General features: G+C 49.2%; 1 protein-coding gene across 1 annotated transcript in view; it reads left to right on the top strand.

Moving 5' to 3' along the window:
* The first annotated feature begins 1,129 nt into the window (after window positions 1-1,129).
* LOC147030936 (uncharacterized) overlaps window positions 1,130-23,031 on the top strand; it is a 42,025-nt gene continuing 20,123 nt past the window's right edge. The window contains exons 1-4 of the mRNA XM_085875497.1: window positions 1,130-1,255; window positions 5,338-5,907; window positions 15,114-15,306; window positions 19,191-19,378. Coding sequence (XP_085731623.1) covers window positions 5,390-5,907; window positions 15,114-15,306; window positions 19,191-19,378 — 899 coding nt within the window. The 5' untranslated portion in view covers window positions 1,130-1,255; window positions 5,338-5,389. The remainder of the gene's footprint in view (window positions 1,256-5,337; window positions 5,908-15,113; window positions 15,307-19,190; window positions 19,379-23,031) is intronic.

Raw genomic sequence — 23,031 nt, 5'->3', positions numbered from 1 at the left:
ATGAGATTTGTTACCTGCATGGTCCGTGAGCGTCAGTTGCGGCTGTATGGACATGTGGCTCGTTTTCCTGACGCTGATCCTGCTCACCAGATTCTCTCAGCGAGGGAGTCTCATGAGTGGAGGAGGCCAGTGGGCCGACCACGTGCCTCGTGGTTGCAGCAGGTTGACCATCATCTCAAGGAGATGGGGATGGGCCTGGCATCTGCCTGGGGGATGGCTAGACGGAGGCCCCTGGAGTACCGGCGGAAAGTGGACACAGCGACGTGCTGTTCTGGCACATGCTCCCATACCTGACCTGGTCCAGGACGTCGAAGACCACACGAGGTGGACAGGTCCAAGATAGCTCTGGTTTCTAGCTCATCTTCCCTCGAGCTGGAAACCTTCAATAAAGGCCCGACGGGGTCCATTTCTTTAGGTGTGTGTCTGAGTGTGGGCCCGTCTCTAAGTAGAATCGTTAAGTGCTTGCGTTATTGTACATTGGAATATATTCGGTTGTAATCTGCTGTTTGTCTCCCTTCCTGGTTTTTGCCCATTATTGTAAAATAAATCCTCTCTTGTTGAATGTCCCAGCTCATCCTTGTCCTTTCTATAATTGGTTTGCCGCGCTGCGAGTGAGAATTAGGAGGCCTCGTTGTTGCCGTAATCGTGCAATTGGCCGGCAGGGTTCTGGGACTCTCCGCTCGGGGTACGACTCGGATCCGGCCCGGATCGCGCAGATCCTGCCGAGGGTGAATTTCCCCGGTAGTTTGGACGACGTGGGTATTTAGGAATATTGAAATTGGCAATTAACCCTCTCGCACGTGGTCGACCTATTGGCGATCTTCGGTCCGATAAGGGATCCGTCGACTCCGAGGTGACAACCTATAAATTCCGGGTGTTCGGTGGAGCCGACTCCACTGCACTCCATCTGGCGGTTGTGCTCGCCACCGAGACCCGGCCCCGCAACAATATTTCCCAATTTGCACTCATAAACATCAAATTTTTAAACATGCATTTTGTTATCCAAAATGGCTGAGGATGCATGAGGGAGTATTACACACCTCCAGCAGATGAGGCCTTGGTGGCCCCCATACCCCTGGCCTTCAAGGTTTTTATACACCTACTCTTTATTTGGAAAACAGGTATTTCAGAAAGTGTGGAGAGCCCTGTTCCAGTCGAGTATCCTGCCATGGAGTGCTGATTTGCCCAGGATTGCTTCTTTCCATGAAATGTTTCTCTACTTGTCGTGAATGCCTCGATGCCCTTACTGTTGAGTGTACGGGCCTCCATTATTATTACAATTGCGTTCACTCATTTTGACAGGAAAATGATTTTCTGTTGTCCTAAAATTGATTTTTGAAGTACTTTTTAAAATTGTATTGTGGTTCTTACCCTTTTTTATATGCCCGATATATATATATATATATATATATATATATATATATATATATATATATATATATATATATATATATATATATATATATATATATATATATATATATATATATATATATATATATATATATATATGAGGCTGGTGTTGGCGCAATGGTTAGGGCAGCAGCTTGGGATCCAAAAGGTCCCGAGTTCAAGCCCCGTTGGGCCACTGAATTAATACACCAGGGGGTTGACTCAGCCTGTCATCCTTCCGAGGTCGGCGAAATGAGTACCAGTGTACTGGGCCGGTGTATACCCCGGTTAAAATAGGTGTATCTTCTTCTTCTTCTTTCGGCTGCTCCCGTTCGGGGTCGCCACAGCGGATCATCCGTATGATCCGCATCGTGATTTGGCACACGTTTTACGCCGGATGCCCTTCCTGACGCAACCTGGTCTCCTCTTACGACACAGGGATATGGTACACCTATTTTAACCGGGGTATACACCGGCCCAGTATACTGGTACTCATTTCGCCGACCTCGGAAGGATGACAGGCTGAGTCAACCCCCTGGTGTATTAATTCAGTGGCCCAACGGGGCTTGAACTCAGGATTTTTTTGATCCCAAGCCGCTGCCCAAACCACTGCGCCAACACCAGGCATAAAGAAGAAGATATATACATATATTTCTATATATATATACATGTTTTTATATATATATATATATATATATATATATATATATATATATATATATATACACATATATACATATATATATACATATATATATATACACATATATACATATATATATATATACATATATATATATATATATATATATATATATATATATATATATATATATATATATATATACATATACATATATATATATATATATATATATATATATACATATATATATATATATATATATATATATATATATATATATATATATATATATATATATATATATATATATATATATATATATATATATATATACATATATATATATATATATATATATATATATATATATATATATATATATATATATATATATATATATATATATATATATATATATATCGGGGCGTATTATGTGATACTGGTCGTCCGTCCGTCTGTGTCTGTCTGTCCATCCGTTCCTGTCCGCAATCTAACTCCCAAAGTTTTCAACTTTCACGTTTCATATTTGGTACATTGGTACAGACTGTGTTGACGGTGTGTCGCGACATACGTTCGTCATCTAAAGTGGTTGCCATGGCAACCAGGATGCTGTTTTCCATGTCGTAGCACAATTCTGTATGCAGTTTTCCTTCTTGTTCTGGTGTATATTGTGCTCGTTTGTGCTATTGTTATTTATTATTATTATTATTATTACTCGTGCACGCCCGTACGTGTGTGCCCGTAGGTGCGTGGCCGTACGTGTGTGCCCGTAGGTGCGTGGCCGTACGTGTGGGCCCGTAGGTGCGTGCCTGTGCGTGCGTCGCCGTACGTGCAAAAAAAAAAAAAAAATTTTTAATTGTGACTTCACTTGTGATGTCATAGCACCGTGTCCTGTCATTGGTTGATAAATAAATGGCCGTAACTTGGGAACCGCTTGTCCGATTCATTTCAAACCTTGAAAAGGCACGTCCTCGGGTCCCCGGCAATATTCCTGGCAAGTTTCAATCAGATCGGACCAGTAGTTGTCGAGAAACGGCGGTCGCAGACAGACACACATACAGACACACATACAGACACACATACAGACACACATACAGACACACATACAGACACACATACAGACACACATACAGACACACATACAGACACACATACAGACACACATACAGACACACATACAGACACACATACAGACACACATACAGACACACATACAGACACACATACAGACACACATACAGACACACATACAGACACACATACAGACACACATACAGACAGACACACATACAGACAGACACACATACAGACAGACACACATACAGACACACATACAGACACACATACAGACACACATACAGACACACATACAGACACACATACAGACACACATACAGACACACATACAGACCCACATACAGACCCACATACAGACACACCTAGAGACACACATACAGACACACATACAGACACACATACAGACACACATACAGACACACATACAGACACACATACACACACATACATACACACACACACACATACATACAGACAGACATACAGACACACACACAGACACACACACAGACATACACACAGACGCACACATACAGACACACACACAGACACACACATACAGACACACACACAGATGAACATACATACAGACACACACACAGACACACATACAGACACACACACACATACAAAGACACACATAGACACACATACAGGGACACACACACACACACATACAGACAGACACACACACCGACACACAGACACACACACACACACATACAGACACACACACATACAGACACACACACACACACATACAGACACACACACACACATACAGACACACACACACACACACACATACAGACACACACACACACACACATACAGACACACATACACACACACATACAGACACACATACACACACACATACAGACACACATACACACACACATACAGACACACATACACACACACATACAGACACACATACACACATACAGCCACACATACACACATACAGACACACATACACACATACAGACACACATACACACATACAGACACACATACACACATACAGACACACATACAGACACACAGACACACATACAGACACACATACACACATACAGACACACATACACACATACAGACACACATACACACATACAGACACACATACACACATACAGACACACATACACACATACAGACACACATACACACATACAGACACACATACACACATACAGAAACACACACACATACAGAAACACACACACATACACACACACATACACACATACACACACACATACAGAAACACACACACATACAGAAACACACACACATACACAAACACACACACATACACAAACACACACACATACACAAACACACACACATACACAAACACACACACATACACAAACACACACACATACACAAACACACAGACATACACAAACACACACACATACACAAACACACACACATACACAAACACACGCACATACACAAACACGCACACATACACAAGCACACACACATACACAAACACACACACATACACAAACGCACACACATACACAAACACACACACATACACAAACACACACACATACACAAACACACACACATACACAAACACACACACATACACAAACACACACACATACACAAACACACACACATACACAAACACACACACATACAGAAACACACACAGATACACACACAGATACAAACACATACACATACACATACACATACACATACACATATACACACACATACATTGCTGGAATTATAGATGGATTATTTTTCGTACCTTGGAGAGCCAAATTCGCCATTTTGTAGTAATACTTTGTTTAAATCTTCTCTCAAATGCTCGGAGATGAGGAGGGAGTTCTTCTTTGGTGTTTGTTTTTTCAAATTACTTAGTCTCACACTTTCTTTTGACCTGACATTCCTTTGCTTCGTTCTCCTCCTGCAAGTCACTTGCAATTATTTATTTATTTCATTTATTGCTTATTTATTTATTGCCTTTTGTTTCAATTTTTTTGTTGTTGAAAATTCCTTTCCATTCATTTGCCGCTGTGGTCTGTTAAACATGTCCATCAGCAACTCATGAGAGCATGCCTCTAAGTAGCATGTAAGTGTGGAAAATAGAGGTCATGGCTGGATTAACTGTTGTCACTCTTTGGAATGCAGATTGTATGATGCAAAAGTACTCTTCCTGCATACCTTTTTTTTTTTTTTGCCAACTGCAGGAAAACATCAAAGAAAACTACTTTTCGCTACAAGACATGGGATGAAAATGATATGGCAATGGCCATTCGAGCTTGGGAAGATGGAGGGATATCAGTGGCCCAGGCTGCGGAGCGATTCTGTGTTCCACCAGGCACTCTCAATTATCGGCTCAACGGCACACGCCTTGATGGACTAAAATCCGGTCCAAGTCCTCTTTTGGAAGTGGAAACGGAAAACGAGGTGGCTGACTATGCCTCAAAACGAGCTGAACTTGGAATACGCTTCAGCAAAACAAATTTTAAGAAATACGTCTCAGAGATCGCCAAGAAGAAAGGAAAAGTGTTCAAAAATGCCTTGCTGTCGGAGAGATGGTGGAGTCAAATAAAAAGGCGTCATAAAATACCATTGCTCAATCCCTTCCGTGCGTCGGCAATGAAACGGAAAGGCATGGAAGTAACAAAGGTGTGCAAGTATTTCTCTGCTTTGAAAGCAATCATGGATGTGCACCAGCTAAATGAGAAACCCCATTGCATCTGGAGCATGGACAAGGTGGAGCTCCTTTTGGAACATCGCCCATCAAATGTCGTTCGGTAAGGGTGCTTTGTTTCAAAAGGCATGTTGGTTGGAGTTTTGATGTGAAAATCGTCCATCCATTTATTACCTCGGGCACACGAAACTAAAAGCAGTGTTAAGCATTTCGTTTATTTCCTGTCTGTGTCTCTACAAACATCAGTTCATGATTGAAGAACAACTTATCTTCAATTGAATGTGATATTTTGAACATGAATTGAAAAACAAACCTGGAGTTTGGCAGCACTTTGTCTCTGAATTCATTCTGATCGCACATATGCAGAGAGATGCGAGACTTTTGTTTTGTTTTTTTACTCTGCCTGTCTGGCAGTCAAACGGAAAATCATTCAAAACGGTGAACTAACTGTGTTTAAGGATGTTATAAAGGACGTAAACAACAGGCACGAAGAGCTCATGCAACGTGTTAAATAAGGCGATGTAAAAGAAGCCGCATCAACGCCGGTAAACTTCCAAAGTTTCTTTTTTTACTTAACCCTTTAAAAAAAATTTTATTTCAAACTAGCAAAAGTACCCGGCATTGCCAGGCAATGCCAGGTCCCTCTTCCTATCCCTCCCCTCCCTCCCCTCCCTCCTCTCACCCTTTCCATTGCCTCCAACCACCCCTCCCTCCAGACTCCAACCCAACCCCTTCCCCTTAAATATGTATCCGTTGAAATCTGAAAGAATTTGGGCTTTTGATAAAGCATGATATAATATGGATCTACCTTCGGAGATGGTGACAGGTGGTAGGTCTTGTGTTCATAAGTTATGAATTGTGAGAAAATGACTGCTTAAAAACCCTGAGTAAGGTGCATCATGGTTTAAAAGAAAAAAAGTGATCCTTTAAAGATTTGTTGCAATTGTGATAAACCTTAGAAGCTCAGAGGAGGGAAAAAGCACATCGCTCCGACCTAATTTGAAAACTCGCATGTACAAAAGCGATGTATACAGCGATTTGTCAGTATGAAGATCAGACATTTGATAATATGAGTGAGGAAAGTGAAAAAAAATACATTTTGAGTGCTTTGTCGTACAGAAACTGGTGCGACCTGTTCCAAGTCGAGACATTGCTGAGAAGGCTGAAACAAAATGGCAGCTTAAGATTCAAGACCCTGCAAGGTGACAACAGGCTGACCAAGATGACGTAACACCTGAAATTATATTCAAAAGGGGTGCTTAAATTTATCCACATACCCAGTTTTCATTCATCTGCTCGCATGGAGTTCCCGTGGTGTGAGGGGAGTGCAATGGAACGTGGTGCGAGTGGAGTGGAATTGGAAGGCGGTGCGAGTGGACTGGAAGGCGGTGTGCAATGGAGGGCGGAGTGGAATGGAAGGCGGTATGATGTGAGGGGAGTGGAGTGGAAGGCGGTGCGAGGGGAGGGGAGCGGAGTGGAAGGAGGCGCGAGGGGAGGGGAGCGGAGTGGAAGGCGGCGCGAGGGGAGGGGAGCGGAGTGGAAGGCGGCGCGAGGGGAGGGGAGCGGAGTGGAAGGCGGCGCGAGGGGAGGGGAGCGGAGTGGAAGGCGGCGGGAGGGGAGCGGAGCGGAGTGGAAGGCGGCGCGAGGGGAGGGGAGCAGAGCGGAGTGGAAGGCGGCGCGAGGGGAGGGGATCGCAGTGGAAGGCGGTGCGAGGGGAGGGGAGCGGAGTGGAAGGCGGCGGGAGGGGAGCGGAGTGGAAGGCGGCGCGAGGGGAGGGGAGCGGAGCGGAAGGCGGCGCGAGGGGAGGGGAGCGGAGCGGAAGGCGGCGCGAGGGGAGGGGAGCGGAGCGGAAGGCGGCGCGAGGGGAGGGGAGCGGAGCGGAAGGCGGCGCGAGGGGAGGGGAGCGGAGCGGAAGGCGGCGCGAGGGGAGGGGAGCGGAGCGGAAGGCGGCGCGAGGGGAGGGGAGCGGAGCGGAAGGCGGCGCGAGGGGAGGGGAGCGGAGCGGAAGGCGGCGCGAGGGGAGGGGAGCGGAGCGGAGCGGAAGGCGGCGCGAGGGGAGGGAGCGGAGCGGAGCGGAAGGCGAGGGGAGGGGAGCGGAGCGGAAGGCGGCGCGAGGGGAGGGGAGGGGAGCGGAGCGGAAGGCGGCGCGAGGGGAGGGGAGCGGAGCGGAAGGCGGCGCGAGGGGAGGGGAGCGGAGCGGAAGGCGGCGCGAGGGGAGGGGAGCGGAGCGGAAGGCGGCGCGAGGGGAGGGGAGCGGAGCGGAAGGCGGCCCGAGGGGAGGGGGGCGGGGCGGAGAGGAACGCGGGGCGGGGGGAGGGGGGCGGACCGGGAGTGGAAGGCGGCGCGAGGGGAGGGGGCGGACCGGAGTGGAAGGCGGCGCGAGGGGAGGGGAGCGGAGCGGAGTGGAAGGCGGCGCGAGGGGAGGGGAGCGGAGCGGAGTGGAAGGCGGCGCGAGGGGAGGGGAGCGGAGCGGAGTGGAAGGCGGCGCGAGGGGAGGGGAGCGGAGCGGAGTGGAAGGCGGCGCGAGGGGAGGGGAGCGGAGCGGAGTGGAAGGCGGCGCGAGGGGAGGGGAGCGGAGCGGAGTGGAAGGCGGCGCGAGGGGAGCGGAGCGGAGCGGAAGGCGGCGCGAGGGGAGGGGAGCGGAGCGGAGCGGAAGGCGGCGCGAGGGGAGGGGAGCGGAGCGGAGCGGAAGGCGGCGCGAGGGGAGGGGAGCGGAGCGGAGCGGAAGGCGGCGCGAGGGGAGGGGAGCGGAGCGGAAGGCGGCGCGAGGGGAGGGGAGCGGAGCGGAAGGCGGCGCGAGGGGAGCGGAGCGGAGCGGAAGGCGGTGCGAGGGGAGCGGAGCGGAAGGCGGCGCGAGGGGAGGGGAGCGGAGCGGAGTGGAAGGCGAGGGGAGGGGAGCGGAGTGGAAGGCGGCGCGAGGGGAGGGGAGCGGAGCGGAGTGGAAGGCGGCGCGAGGGGAGGGGAGCGGAGTGGAAGGCGGCGCGAGGGGAGGGGAGCGGCGAGGAAGGGGGCGCGAGGGGAGCGGAGGGGAAGGCGGCGCGAGGGGAGGGGAGCAGAGCGGAGCGGAAGGCGGCGCGAGGGGAGGGGAGCAGAGCGGAGCGGAAGGCGGCGCGAGGGGAGCGGAGCGGAGCGGAGTGGAAGGCGGCGCGAGGGGAGCGGAGCGGAAGGCGGCGCGAGGGGAGGGGAGCGGAGCGGAAGGCGGCGCGAGGGGAGGGGAGCGGAGCGGAGCGGAAGGCGGCGCGAGGGGAGGGGAGCGGAGCGGAGCGGAAGGCGGCGCGAGGGGAGGGGAGCGGAGCGGAAGGCGGCGCGAGGCGAGGGGAGGGGAGCGGAGCGGAAGGCGGCGCGAGGGGAGGGAGCGGAGCGGAGCGGAAGGCGAGGGGAGGGGAGCGGAGTGGAAGGCGGCGCGAGGGGAGGGGAGCGGAGCGGAGCGGAAGGCGGCGCGAGGGGAGGGGAGCGGAGCGGAAGGCGGCGCGAGGAGGGGAGGGGAGCGGAGCGGAAGGCGGCGCGAGGGGAGGGAGCGGGAGCCGGAAGGCGGCACGAGGGGAGGGGAGCGGAGCGGAAGGCGGCACGAGGGGAGGGGAGCGGAGCGGAAGGCGGCACGAGGGGAGGGGAGCGGAGCGGAAGGCGGCGCGAGGGGAGCGGAGCGGAAGGCGGCGCGAGGGGAGCGGAGCGGAGCGGAAGGCGGCGCGAGGGGAGGGGAGCGGAGCGGAAGGCGGCGCGAGGGGAGCGGAGGGAAAGGCGGCGCGAGGGGAGGGGCGCGGAGCGGAAGGCGGCGCGAGGGGAGGGGAGCGGAGGGGGAGGCGGGGCGAGGGGAGGGGAGCGGAGCGGAGGGGAAGGCGGTGCGAGGGGAGCGGAGTGGAAGGCGGCGCGAGGGGAGCGGAGCGGAGTGGAAGGCGGCTCGAGGGGAGGGGAGCGGAGCGGAGTGGAAGGCGGCGCGAGGGGAGCGGAGCGGAGTGGAAGTCGGCGCGAGGGGAGCGGAGTGGAAGGCGGCGCGAGGGGAGGGGAGCGGAGTGGAAGGCGGCGCGAGGGGAGGGGAGCGGAGTGGAAGGCGGCGGGAGGGGAGGGGAGCGGAAGGCGGCGCGAGGGGAGCGGAGCGGAAGGCGGCGGCGCGAGGGGAGCGGAGCGGAGGGAAGGCGGCGCGAGGGGAGGAGCGGAGCGGGAAGGCGGCGCGAGGAGGGAGGGGAGCGGAGCGGAGCGGAAGGCGGCGCGAGGGGAGGGAGCGGAGCGGAGCTGAGGGAGGAGGGAGGAGCGGAGGAGGCGGCGGCGAGGGGAGCGGAGGAGGGGAGCGGAGCGGAAGGCGGCGCGAGGGGAGGGGAGCGGAGCGGAAGGCGGCACGAGGGGAGGGGAGCGGAGCGGAAGGCGGCACGAGGGGAGGGGAGCGGAGCGGAAGGCGGCGCGAGGGGAGCGGAGCGGAGCGGAAGGCGGCGCGAGCGGAGCGGAGCGGAAGGCGGCGCGAGGGGAGGGGAGCGGAGCGGAAGGCGGCGCGAGGGGAGCGGAGCGGAGCGGAAGGCGGCGCGAGGGGAGGGGAGCGGAGCGGAAGGCGGCGCGAGGGGAGCGGAGCGGAAGGCGGCGGGAGGGGAGCGGAGCGGAAGGCGGCGCGGGGGGAGGGGAGCGGAGCGGAAGGCGGCGCGAGGGGAGGGGAGCGGAGCGGATGCGGAAGGCGAGGGGAGTGGAAGGCGGCGCGAGAGGGGAGCGTGGAAGCGCGGCGGAGCGGAGGGGAGCGGAGCGGAGCTGGGGAGCGGAGCGGAGCGGAAGGCGGCGCGAGAGCGGAGCAGGGAGAGCGGAGCGGAAGGCGGCGGAAGGCGGCGCGAGGGGAGCGGAGCGAGCGGAAGGTGGCGCGAGGGGAGCTGGAGCGGGAAGGCGGCGCGAGGGGAGGGGAGCGGAAGGCGGCGCGAGGGGAGGGGAGCGGAGCGGAAGGCGGCGCGAGGGGAGGGGAGCGGAGCGGAAGGCGGCGCGAGGGGAGGGGAGCGGAGCGGAAGGCGGCGCGAGGCGAGGGGAGGGGAGCGGAGCGGAAGGCGGCGCGAGGGGAGGGGAGCGGAAGGCGGCGCGAGGGGAGGGGAGCGGAGCGGAGCGGAGGGCGGCGCGAGGAGGGGAGGAGCGGAGCGGAAGGCGGCGCGAGGGGAGGGGAGCGGAAGGGAAGGCGGCGCGAGGGGAGGGGAGCGGATGGAAGGCGGCGCGAGGGGAGGGGAGCAGAGCGGAGCGGAAGGCGGCGCGAGGGGAGCGGAGCGGAGCGGAGCGGAGCGGAAGGCGGCGCTAGGGGAGGGGAGCGGAGCGGAGGGAAAGGCGGCGCGAGGGGAGGGAGGGGAGCGGAGCGGAAGGCGGCGCGAGGGGAGGGGAGGGGAGCGGAGCGGAAGGCGGCGCGAGGCGAGGGGAGGGGAGCGGAGCGGAAGGCGGCGCGAGGGGAGGGGAGCGGAAGGCGGCGCGAGGGGAGGGGAGCGGAGCGGAGCGGAAGGCGGCGCGAGGGGAGGGGAGAGGAGCGGAGCGGAAGGCGGCGCGAGGGGAGGGGAGCGGAGCGGAAGGCGGCGCGAGGGGAGGGGAGCGGAGCGGAGCGGAAGGCGGCGCGAGGGGAGGGGAAGACAGCGCGGAAGGCGGCGCGAGGAGAGTGGAAGGCGGCGCGAGGGGAGGGGAGTCGAGTGGAAGGTCGCATGAGAGGAAGGGAAGGGTGATAAAACGTGCCCAAACAGAAATATTTTATTTTTAACCGACATGTTCAAAAGGGGTGTCCAAAATCATGAAAGCATTTAAAACTCGCGCTGTCTTCCTGGCAAAGGCCTACCTGCATGCATGCTCGCATCTGCAGTGACCTTTGCGCCCCTCCTTTCGGCTCACTCCGAATCTGATTCATACAAGCTGCCCTATGGGTTGCTGCCCTATGCAGATTCAAATTCAAAACGAAACCGTCAGTCCATCACAGTCCCCTTAACAGAAGGGGAGGGGTGGGTGAGAGTGGGAGAGATATGAGGGAGGGAGGGGAAAGGAGAGGATAGGGGTGCAAGGCAGAGGGATAGGGGTGGGAAGTTGAGGCGTGGCATTGGGAGGGAGGGGAGAGGTGGGGGGGGATTCCACAATATTTGATGCCCAGTTTAACTTGAACCATCCATCCATCAGTTTAACATCCATCCGAGAGACAGCACACAATGATGAATCACCCTGCCTGTGAAATACTGCAAACCCAGGCACGGCAGCTTTGAGCGCATGTGCCTTCCTCTCAGCTAACCTCCAATGATGTGGCGATTCATTGCTTTGTAACAACTGAAAAGTTTTTTACTCGTAATCATCTAATTTATTTTGCCTTCTGAACCGGTATTGAACCGTGGTATTGTTGTGGGGCCGGGTCTCAGTGGCGAGCACGACCGCTAGGTGGAGCAGTCGAGTCGGCACGCAACACTACACCGAGGTGGAGCAGTCGAGGGCTTGCATCCCGGGGTCACGTAACACTACACCCGGAATTTAGGTCGTACCTTTCAGATAAAACCGAAAGGTCACAGGTCCCTTGTCAGACCGAAGATCGCCAATCGGTCGACCACGTGGGATTATAGGGTCAATTGCCAATTTCAATATACCTATACACCCACGTCGTCCTAACTACCGGGGAAATTCACCCTCAGCAGGATCTGCGCGAGCCGGATCTGAGTTGTACCCCGAGCGGAGAGTACCAGATTCCTGCCAGGCCAATTGCATGATTACGGCAACAATGAAGCCTCCTAATTCCCGTTCGCAGTGCGGCAAACCAATGATCGAAAGGACGAGGACGAGCTGGGACATTCAACAAGAGGGGAATTTATTAACAATAGTCGGGGGACAAGGGGAGCACGTAAGGGCAGAATTATCCAAATAAGCAAGGCAAATAATGTACAACAAAAAGCATTTAACAGTTCTACTTGAAGAAGGGGCCCATGGACACACACACACACACACACACACACACACACACACACACACACACACACACACACACACACACACACACACACACACACACACACCCAGAAATGCACCCCGTCGGGTCTTTATTGAAGCCTTCCAGCTCGAGGAAAGGATGAGCTGGAGACCAGAGCTATCTTGGAGCTGTCCACCTCGTGTGGTCTTCGATGTTCTGGATCGGCGGGACTCAAACCCGCAACCACGATGTCACTCCAAGTAGCAGGGACGGAGGATGAAGAACGGATGCCAACCAGTGCGAGGGCAGACAAGGCTGCGAGCGCCAGCAGGGAAGGCCAGGCGATCCGGGACGATCCGGCAGACAAACCCCAACTCCAACTGCTTCCAGTCGGATTGCCCGAACAATTATTCACTCCCAGCCCAGGGGGGGAGGGGACTCCCTCTCGTACCCCGCCCCGCCCCCCCCCTAGTGGACGGTTTTGGCGCGCGATCCACTCGTTGCCCCTGTGATTGGCCAAAAGGGGCGCCAAGTCCGCTGATTGGACCGGGGGGGGGCGTGGCGGGCGTCACAGCGGACCGCCCCTCAAACAGGAAGAGGAGTAATATTGTCCTGCGTTCGCTCTCATTGGCCGAGCGACGGCAAACTCACTCGCATCTCTCTGATTGGTCGAGAGAGACGCCAAGTCCTTCATTGAACTCCGCCCACCGCGAGCGTTATGGCATCAGAATGGAGCGAAGGTGTTGTTGTTAAAGCGAAGATGTAAAAGAAATTCCTGACTCTCAAAATAACTCCGCAGCGCACGAACATTTAATCACCCATTAGACACGGGATGGATTCTAATTATGCACATATACTTACCGAAATAATTGAGCTACGAGGACCTGTCTGTTGTGTGCACATGGCTACCAGATTCGTAACGGTATCGCCTTCGAAGCTTGAAGAGCGTATACGAAGTGTTTTAGCCAAGCAATCCAACGAAATGGATGAAGAAACTTTAAAAAAAAAATGAAACTTTCAATATTCTTTCATGTATTTATCGATGCCAAAGTGATGGGTTGTATAATGAAAGAAGATCGTACAAAAAGGGGAAACTGTGTAAAATACAATTGCCCATTTTCCACGAGCCAGCCAACACCCGATGCACTGCAGAACAACGCAGGGCGAAATGCGGGCGAGCGGCCCCTGAACTTTTTTCAAGTCGATCAATTATACAGTATTCAGCGAGAGTGCGAACATTGTAAAGCACTTGCCAAGTGGCTTTAGCACCCAAAGAAGCACTCGGACAAAACGGTTGATAAGGAATGGCTGGCTTGGCAAACAATTGGCGATCACTGATGGGTCATATTAATACCTCTTGGAGATATCCGAAATATCAAACTATGTTCGAATTAGACAAATGAACACTTTTTTTTTAGCAGTCGGAAATCCTGCTAAGTTCAATTCTGGGGCTTAAATTTTGTAATTCAGCTTAGTTTAAGAGATTTTAGAGGTTATGTCATGTGCAGAAATGAAATAAAGTCACGAACGCTGGCGTCTCCGGGCGTTTATAAGCATTGTATCTTTGGTATGATGAACAGACATTTGATGATATGAGTGAGGAAAGTGGGGTGGGGTGGGGGAACTATCGTTCATAAATAATTGTGGCCTATTCCAAGTTGAGGCATTGTTGAGCAGGCCCCCAAAAACGGCAAATTAAGACCCCCATAGACTTTGAGGGACAGTGAGGTGTCCGAGCATGTGCATAACAAAGGATATAATGAAATAAGGCCGTAAATGATCTTCAAAAAGGGTGTTTCAATTAACCCAAACACCCAATTTTCACTCAGGCACTTCCTTGGAGTTCCCTCAGTACACATGCAAAGTTTTTTTTTTTTGTTTTTTTTTTTGTTTTTTTTAGGCTGCTTGGTTTTATGGTTTTGGAGGAGACACTGACATTTGTTCGTATAGATTGAATTATATACTTGGACATGAGAACACAAATCACCCTTTTTGGCACTTTCAAAACCCATTCAACAATGCTTGGACAAAATATTACGTCACCACGATCAATCAAATTTTCCGCTCGCAGACCCCTGCTCGTGTCCTTGTTTCTCAAGACGTTGTGGGGTGAGGTATTCTTTGAACTCTCTTGTTACTTATGTGTTGGGGAGGAGTACTAAAACGAGGCAATCATAAGAAAACGGTTTGGAGGAGACTCAAGTAAAGGGAAGAGGGTGTATCATATCCTGGGGATATCAAATTCTTCCATTTTTCAAGGAAAAAATATCAAATTCTGTTAAATACGAATCACCTTACAGATATGCTAAGATTTCCTTTTCATCTTCAGAGTTTTAATCGGTTGTAATTGAGAAGGAAGTTTGATGTATTTATGACATTCTGTGGTGCATTTGCATGTATTTAGATATATATTTTCTCTCTCTATACAGTGGCTTGCAATCTGAAACAAGTGACCTAGTGCAGCCAACAACGATTGTGGGATGTGCAAATGCAGCTGGTGATGCTCTACCCCCATTTGTCGTCGTTGATGAAAGGACGAGTAACTCTCTGAAAGATTTTGACTCTCGAAATGCCCCACCTGGCACAACGTTGAGCATTTCAGCATCCGGTTGGCTGCGAGATGTAAGTTTTTGTTATCATGAAGTTCTTGTGCATAGATATGATATTCGCCATGTTTGATGTGTGTGATTTGTTCCGTACTGACAGATACTCTCAAAATGAATTGGACTCTTCATTATGTCAAAAAATTGTTGTACTTTGAGTCTATAACTCCCTGTAACACGCGTTCAGTTTGGCTTGAGCGTGATTATAGCACCGTTTCACCTTTCTCCATGACATTCAGGACCTCCATCCATTGTTCAGATTGATACAGCAGCATATCCAAAGTTGAATGGCTGGAATACATTCCAAACTGATGATCAGCAATCAGGCCATTTGAGAAAATCTAAGACTTGATGTCAGCTCTGATGGTGGATTCCATGATTTTGCTTGTAATTGGAGGTTGAGAGGTTGGCCTGTATTTGAGAGGATGTTTTTGCACCCTCTTGTATTGGAATTCTGTTGGCTGGCTTCCATCCAGATAGGACAGGCTGAAGAGAGCAGACACTAAGCGAAACCGGCAGAGCAGGATTTGGGAACACGGACACCGACACCAGCTGGGCCCATCCCTGGGGTAGAGTTAAGGCTGGTCAGAACTTTCTTTGCCTTCTCTGGTTAAAAAAGAAAGAAAAAAAATCTCAGTTGTTTGGTGGACAAAAAGGGATTGGTTCGGTCTAGTCCGTGGACGCATTGGCATCATTTATGCATCGAGAGAATTTGTAGTTTTCTTATTTGACATCAAAGGGATCTCATTTGACATTTCACCTTGTTCGCCAATTTGGTTATGGTTTTTCTAATCTGCTATGAATATGAGTTGTCACTGATATTTCCAATTTGTCAAAACCATGATAGTTCAGATTTGATATCACAAGGTCCTTCAAAATATGGAGACATTTTACATCAATACGTCCAGCTGTTTACCCTTCACTACATTTGTCTGTTGGCACCTTGCCCTCTATCCTGCTCTTCCATAAGTCTCGAACATCTTTATTTTTCTTTTTTTAAAGTATGTGCATTTAACACATTCTTGTGTGGAATAATATGACTCTGCAAGTCCAGATACACACGTCTCATCTTTGTGAATGACTTGTAGTGGGGCAGATAACAGCAATTTTTGAGAGGAATCGTGCAAATGATGATACAAGCATCAAATTTGGCACATTTGTTCTCCAGGGGATTCTAATCAGATCTGCCTGATTGGCCATTTGAAAATCCAAATTTTGAAAAATTTGAAAAAAAAAAAAACTTCAAAGAAGTCAAGATCACGAATCAATGTTGGATGCTGGCTGAGATTGGTGAATGTTTCAGAAACATCATCAAAGACGTTTCAAGTCTGCCATGCAGTTTTCTTCCCTTTCCCATGGAAGGCAGACACGACGTCACATCCAGTGAACACATGGAAGTATGGGATCCCTCTAGCTTTCTCAGGCCCTTTGCAGAAACTACCTCACGGACTGGAATCCATTGCGCCTTGGCTCCTTGGCCATATGCAATCCACATGTTCTCAAGACCGAGTTCCTGTCAGGATGGCAGTACAGATATTGCTATGACGAGTACGTCCGTGTCATTAGCCTTCATGGTAATGGACTTGCTACCATTAGTCATTGTATCCCTGGCGTGTACAAATATTCGAGTGTCAGCTTCTTCATGACAACATGGAGACACAGCATCCAGTGACTTCCTTGTGTTGCTAATGGCATCTTCTCCTCTTGTGACAATGACTGTGCTTGTCGTCTGTGCTTCACACATCTTTTCCGCAAGGAAGTGAAACAGCTCAGTCTTGTTGCTGTCATCACGAAGAAAGCTTCTCCAGTTACTTGGGGTCTTACTGGTTTCTGTCACTCTTCTTCTGATTCCTTGCCCCCTTTTCGACCTTGCCTCGGACTTCAGACTTGACTTCTTGCACACATCAAACACTACGTCCACCCTCTCGTACCTGGCACCATAGGATTCCACCTTTGCGATGATGTCTTCTTTCACATAGTCATCAAATATCTTTGAGGTGCGTGGAGGTAGGGCATTGATAAGTGCTGATCCATCAATGATGATTGCATCTCCCCTTGGTTCTCTGTCTGGGATGTTCACTTGCGCTTCAAGAATTTCAGCCAGCTGTGACTTCAAATTTTTTTGAAGTTTTTTTTTTTTTTTCTTTTTTTTTTCAATTTTTTCAAAATTTGGATTTTCAAATGGCCAATCAGGCAGATTTGATTGGAATCCCCTGGAGAACAAATGTGCCAAATTTGATGCTTGTATCATCATTTGCACGATTTTTAGCCGCATCTCGCGTTGCGAACGTTGTTCTTGTTCGTCTTCTTCTTGTTCTTCTCTTCTTGTTCTTCTTCTTGTTGTTGGTCTTCTTCTCCTGGTGAAGACAAAACCTTTAGAACACGGCTCTTTTATATACAGGATCCGGATCTCGTTAAATGCTAAACACCTGTAAACATCCTCGCATTGACGGTTCCTTTTGAGAGCGTCTATCATGAACTTTTAAATATATTCGGACATTTGCTTTAAAGTTTCGAAAAGTTCACGTTACTATTTGAAGATTATTTCATTTAATGTATTGTAATTTCGTAAATACGTAAATAAACTATGACTGGTCTCGCAATTGGCTTAAGCAAGGCACGTGACGAAATATCGAAAGTTGTTTTTTTTTCCTCTTCCTCTTCTTGTTCTTGTTCTTCTGGTGAAGACAAAACCTTTTAGGACGTGGCTCTTGGACACATTTGTCCTTGTTCTACTATCTACTACACTATTGTTTATCTGTAATGAAGTATGAAGGCTGTTCTGGGTATACAGTACTCATTACAGGTGTTGGAATCGGAATGTGAACAGTAAACTTTCATTGGTTCCATGGTTATTGTCTTTGAATGCGGGACTCGACGTAGTTTATGACTGTCATTAAACACGGAGGTAAGCTCGGTCAGTGGAGAAATTTCAAGAAGAACCTGGCTCTCATTGCCTTTAAAGTCTTTGCTCATGCTCTTTATTCTCTCCCTCCTGCTGCCCCACCCGCCACCCCCTTCACCACTTCTCATTTCAACCTGAATCCTTCGGGAAGACTCCTTGGGCCAGTCATTCCACTTTTCTGAAAGTATAAAATCCAGAAGTCTGAACTTCGTGAGTTTTATGCCTCGTTTACTGTCCTTTAAAGCTTTTGAGATGAATCGATTTGTTCCTTGCAGAGTTATCAAATTCTGCATATGGACTGTTTTCATACCCTTCATAATTCGTTGGTCCAGATGAAGAGTAAGAGTTTGAAATCTCTTCCTTGAAAAGATTCCACAACATAGTTTGATAGGGACATGCAAACAAACAAACAGAAACTGTCAAATTGGGTGGTTACAAATTGACAAATTAAGGATTTTAAACAAAATAAAATAAAATCATTCCAAGTTGATTCATTAAGACTGATGTCTCATCTTGTCACATTGACACTTGGGTGTTGAGGTCAATAACGCCGGAAGGTTTCAGCAATATGTGTGGTCCTTGCAGTCAGTGTTGCTGCACTTGAAGGTGCCCCAAAGGCCAAATCACAGCTCTTTTATTTTTCACTCGTGAAGGTGTTCTTGAGGCTGCCTTACCAAAGTTGGTGCTGATTCACTTGTGGGTGATCCTAACTTTTGGATTTGCAAAGTGTCTTATTTGCCAAAATAATTTGGAGTCGTCCCTTGATTGGCACCTCAGAAGTCATTTTTTGAAGCCATATTTTGCCTGGTTGATGCACAGCCGAGAAGTAACTTGATTGATTGACTTCCTGTAAAGACAAAAGAAAGTGAAAATCAATTGATCTTCTCTTCCTTTTTTACTTTATCACTGTGTTGGAGTTTTGTAAGTGTGCAATGATGTCCCTGTTGAGAAAGATTAATTCTTTTCTTTTGTTACTTTTTTGTTTATTTACTCTTAAGGGCTTACCAAAGTTATGGTTCAAGCAGACTTTTCTTGCCAACATTGGTCATGAACGACCTCAAGTGCTCATTTTAGATGGACGAGCTGCCCGCTACTATGTGGAACTTGCCGACGTGGCTGGGGAGAACAACATCCTCTTAGTTGAGTTACCAGAATATACATCTCACTGGCTCCAACCACTGGACAGGTATTATAACCATTTGAAAAATCAAAATGCATTTTGGTACGATTGAATTGTCTCACTGTCGAAAGAGGTCAGCCACAATGGCTTCGTTATGTGAAACATTATTCATCTTGATGAATATTCGTCTCAACTGGATTATTACCTCCGCCCACCGAAAGTGGACGGAGGTTATGTTTTCACCCCTGTCTGTCTGTCTGTCTGTTTGTCAATCGCCTACAGGTCACAATTCTAAACCGATTGTCATGAAACGTTACCAAGTTGTGGAAGTGGTCTCAACTGAGAAGCCTATTGATTTTTGAGGTCAAAGGTCATCTTGAGGTCGAATTTATAAAATCGTAATTTTTTATCCGATTGACTTGAAAGTTGAACAGGATTTGCATACTGCGTCACTGAATTGGAACAGCAAGTAGTTTTGAGATCAAAAGATCAAGAATCAACTCAAGGTTAAACTTCTAAAATCATCAATTTCAATCTGAAAAATAATCAGTTTTCATCTGATTGACCTGAGCTTTGATTAAGATTTTGAATTTTAATCTTAATGAAATAGACAATTTGATGTATCCATGGCAACATTTGGAGAGGGGGGGTGGATTTTGCAAGTCTTGTGCTCTGCACACAATCTTTTTATTGTTTGTATGTTTGTGTGCAGGATATCTCAAAAAGTCTTGATTGGATTCGGATGAAATTTGTTCGAGAGGATGGGTGTGTGACAAGTACGAAATGATTCAGTTTTGGTGAAGATCGAAGCCTGAACTGGATCCGCAAATTGTTTTTGTGATTCTGCAAAATTGAGTGACAGCGCTAAAACCGATTACATAGCACAATATCTCAACAATGTATAGACTGATTCCGATGAAACTTGGTGGTCAGTTTGGGTGTATGACAAGGACAAATTGGTTTGATTTTGGTGAACATCTGAGTCCAAATCCAGGTGGAGCTACTGAGTGCCCTTCTTGTTACCTCCGCCACGGAAGATGAAGGAGGTGATGTTTTCACCCCTTTGTGTCTGTTTGTTTGTGTGCAGGATATCTCAAAAAGTTGTGGACGGATCCGGATGAAATTTTGTGGACAGGTTCGGTGTGTGAAAACGACGAGCTGATTCGATTTTGGTGAAGATCTGGATCTGGATCCGGCTACCAGAATTTTTAAAGTGATTCTTCATCATTGAATGATTGGGCCAAAAACGATATATAGCACCATATCTTAAAAAAGTTGTGGACAGATTCGGACGGTACTTTGTGGACAGGTTGGGTGTGTGGCAAGGACGAATTGATTGGCTTTTGGTGAAGATCCAAATCCGGATCTGGATACGAGTTATTTAATTTTTAAAGTGATTCTTCAACACTGAGAGATAGGGCCAAAAACAATATAGTACTGTATAGCATGATATTTCAAAAATGTATTGCGCCAGAAATGTTCTCGTGGTGGAGGTATGCGCTCTACCGACTGCCCTTCCAGTTTAATATTAGAGTTTAATTTTTCATGCAAAGGCATTTTTATGCATGAATTTCATGATAATTCAAAGGCATTTTTATTTATTGCTTTGTTTTGCATTCTGGCATTTATAATGCAAAAAAAACCAAAATGCAGTACTTGAATCAAACAGACTTGGTGGTGTCCCTTCTGGGTCTGGGACATCGGCAGTTTAAAACATTATTATCGATACTGTATTTACATTTGAAAAAGAGTTGGTTTGGCTCAGTAACTTATAGAAATGAACATTTTGAGTTGTCATCCCTTGGTCTATATGCAGTGTTAAGGCTTGGCATCATTCACATTTACGTTCAGTAACCTCGTATACCCTAATAAAAGTATTTCCATATTGTTTCTGAGGATATTCTCCATAATTGAAGAAATATGGCTCAAAAACAACATAGCACGTTAAAATAAACGCACATATAATGAAAAGTTGCAATTTTCAGGTTTTGCAACATTCATGTTTGGATTTAGCACCCTCAAATACTCTTGCAAGTGAATTTTCATGTGGTTTGAGAGGGTGTCCCATGAGGATGCACATTTTCCCATGCCATCCCATGGTCTATACAGAGAGGGAGGGTTGGGACACAAGATTTGGAAGCAAACACAGAATTGAGGCATTTGACCTTCTTACAAGCGGAATCGGCTGTAGTGCCACTTGAAGTGAGGGAAGGGATGAAAAGGGAGCGTACACCAGAGACAGACTTGACAAGGTGCCACCAGGTGTTGGAGGAGGGAGTCGAGTTTGAAAGTTCATTCTTGAGATTGGACAGATGTTGTTTTCTGGCTCTTCTGAGAGTAGACACACACTTGTTGCGGGCTTTGTGGAATGATATGACGTTGCCTTCAGTTGGATTTGCCTTCCAGGAGGAGAATGCACATTATTTTAAAGCAACCACTTCACCACAGGATTCAGAGTACCAAGAGTTGAAGGATGGATAAGATAACTAAAGATGAGATGGGATGAATCTGCACATGAGAGAGAGCAGCTTTCTGTGGAAGAATTCCCAAGCTGAATTAATATCAGCAGCGGTGGATTTTTTTTTTTCAAGGACCAGTCTCGAAGTGTTAAAAAGAAAACACGAAACGTGAATGTCGAAGCAGGTTACATTTGTCAACCGCAAATACGTGGAGTCTGCGCATGTCGGGGTTCGATTCGGGATTGGATTCCGCTGGTTCTGGCTGCCTTATTTAATGGTTTAGGCTGGTTGCAGTGTAGTTTCGAAAGCTGGTACAAACTGGGCTCAAACAGTGCTCACGATTCAACAGTTTGCTCGGCCAAATTAAATAGGTCGCGAGTGTCTCGGCACCTCCTCGGGTGAATCCCACAGTCATGGGTCTTGTAACGTGGCAAACAGGCCCGAGAACTTGCTGGCTGTAGCGGTCGTTTTGACACAGCCCACGGGACTCGAACCGAGCAACCAGAATTGACTTGTGGCTGTAATAATATATTGCTGGCATTTCATTTGAGTTTTGGAAGTTCTACAGAAGGGTGATATTCAGGCTTCACTGCTCGCCTCCACTCATTCATTCCTCTTTCTTTCTTTTTTTTTTTTTACCAACTTTCGCATTCTTCTCCATCTCATTCTTCCCTCCAGGTCTGAACATAATCCTTCCTCCACCCGATCCCCAAGCCCACCTCCTTCCAAATTTCTAGTTTTTCCTTCCTGAGAGTTGGTTTCTGCATCCATCTTGTCCCCCTCATTCCTCCCCACACATGTTGTTTGTCCATGTCACTCTCTTTATTTTATCTGTCAACCCTGCCGTTGGTGTTCCTCCTCTCCCCCCCCCTCCCCCTTCCCCTCTCTTCTTCCCTGCCCCTTTTGTTCTGTTGTGTCCCAATCTGTTCAGTGTTCTCGCTCTTCCATGAGCCTTGACTTTGCATCAAAAAAAATAAAAATGCAAGTGAGTTCCAGGGAAATTGCACTTTACTGTGAGACAACTCCTAGAGCGACACCCCATTGTTAATGGAATGAATTTCAGCATTTGTATGGAAAACTTGCTCCAGTATGTGGCCAGCTTAAGGTTCTCAGTTCGTACATGTAGTGGCAGAATAACGACGTATCCCTCCCACACTGTAATTTGTTTTGTTGCAAACGTGAAATAGCTAGTACTTTGAGACTTTGGTGGTCCTTCGGGACATTGTTTTTTCAATTTTTTTTTTTTAGAAAATGAGTTTG

The sequence above is a fragment of the Eptatretus burgeri genome, chromosome 3 (genome assembly GCF_056783735.1).
Source record: "Eptatretus burgeri isolate ZD-2024b chromosome 3, Ebu_testis_v1, whole genome shotgun sequence".
Taxonomy (NCBI): Eukaryota; Metazoa; Chordata; class Myxini; order Myxiniformes; family Myxinidae; genus Eptatretus; species Eptatretus burgeri.
The sequence above is the reverse complement of the archived record's forward strand: the minus strand, read 5'-3'. Positions and strand labels throughout refer to the sequence as shown.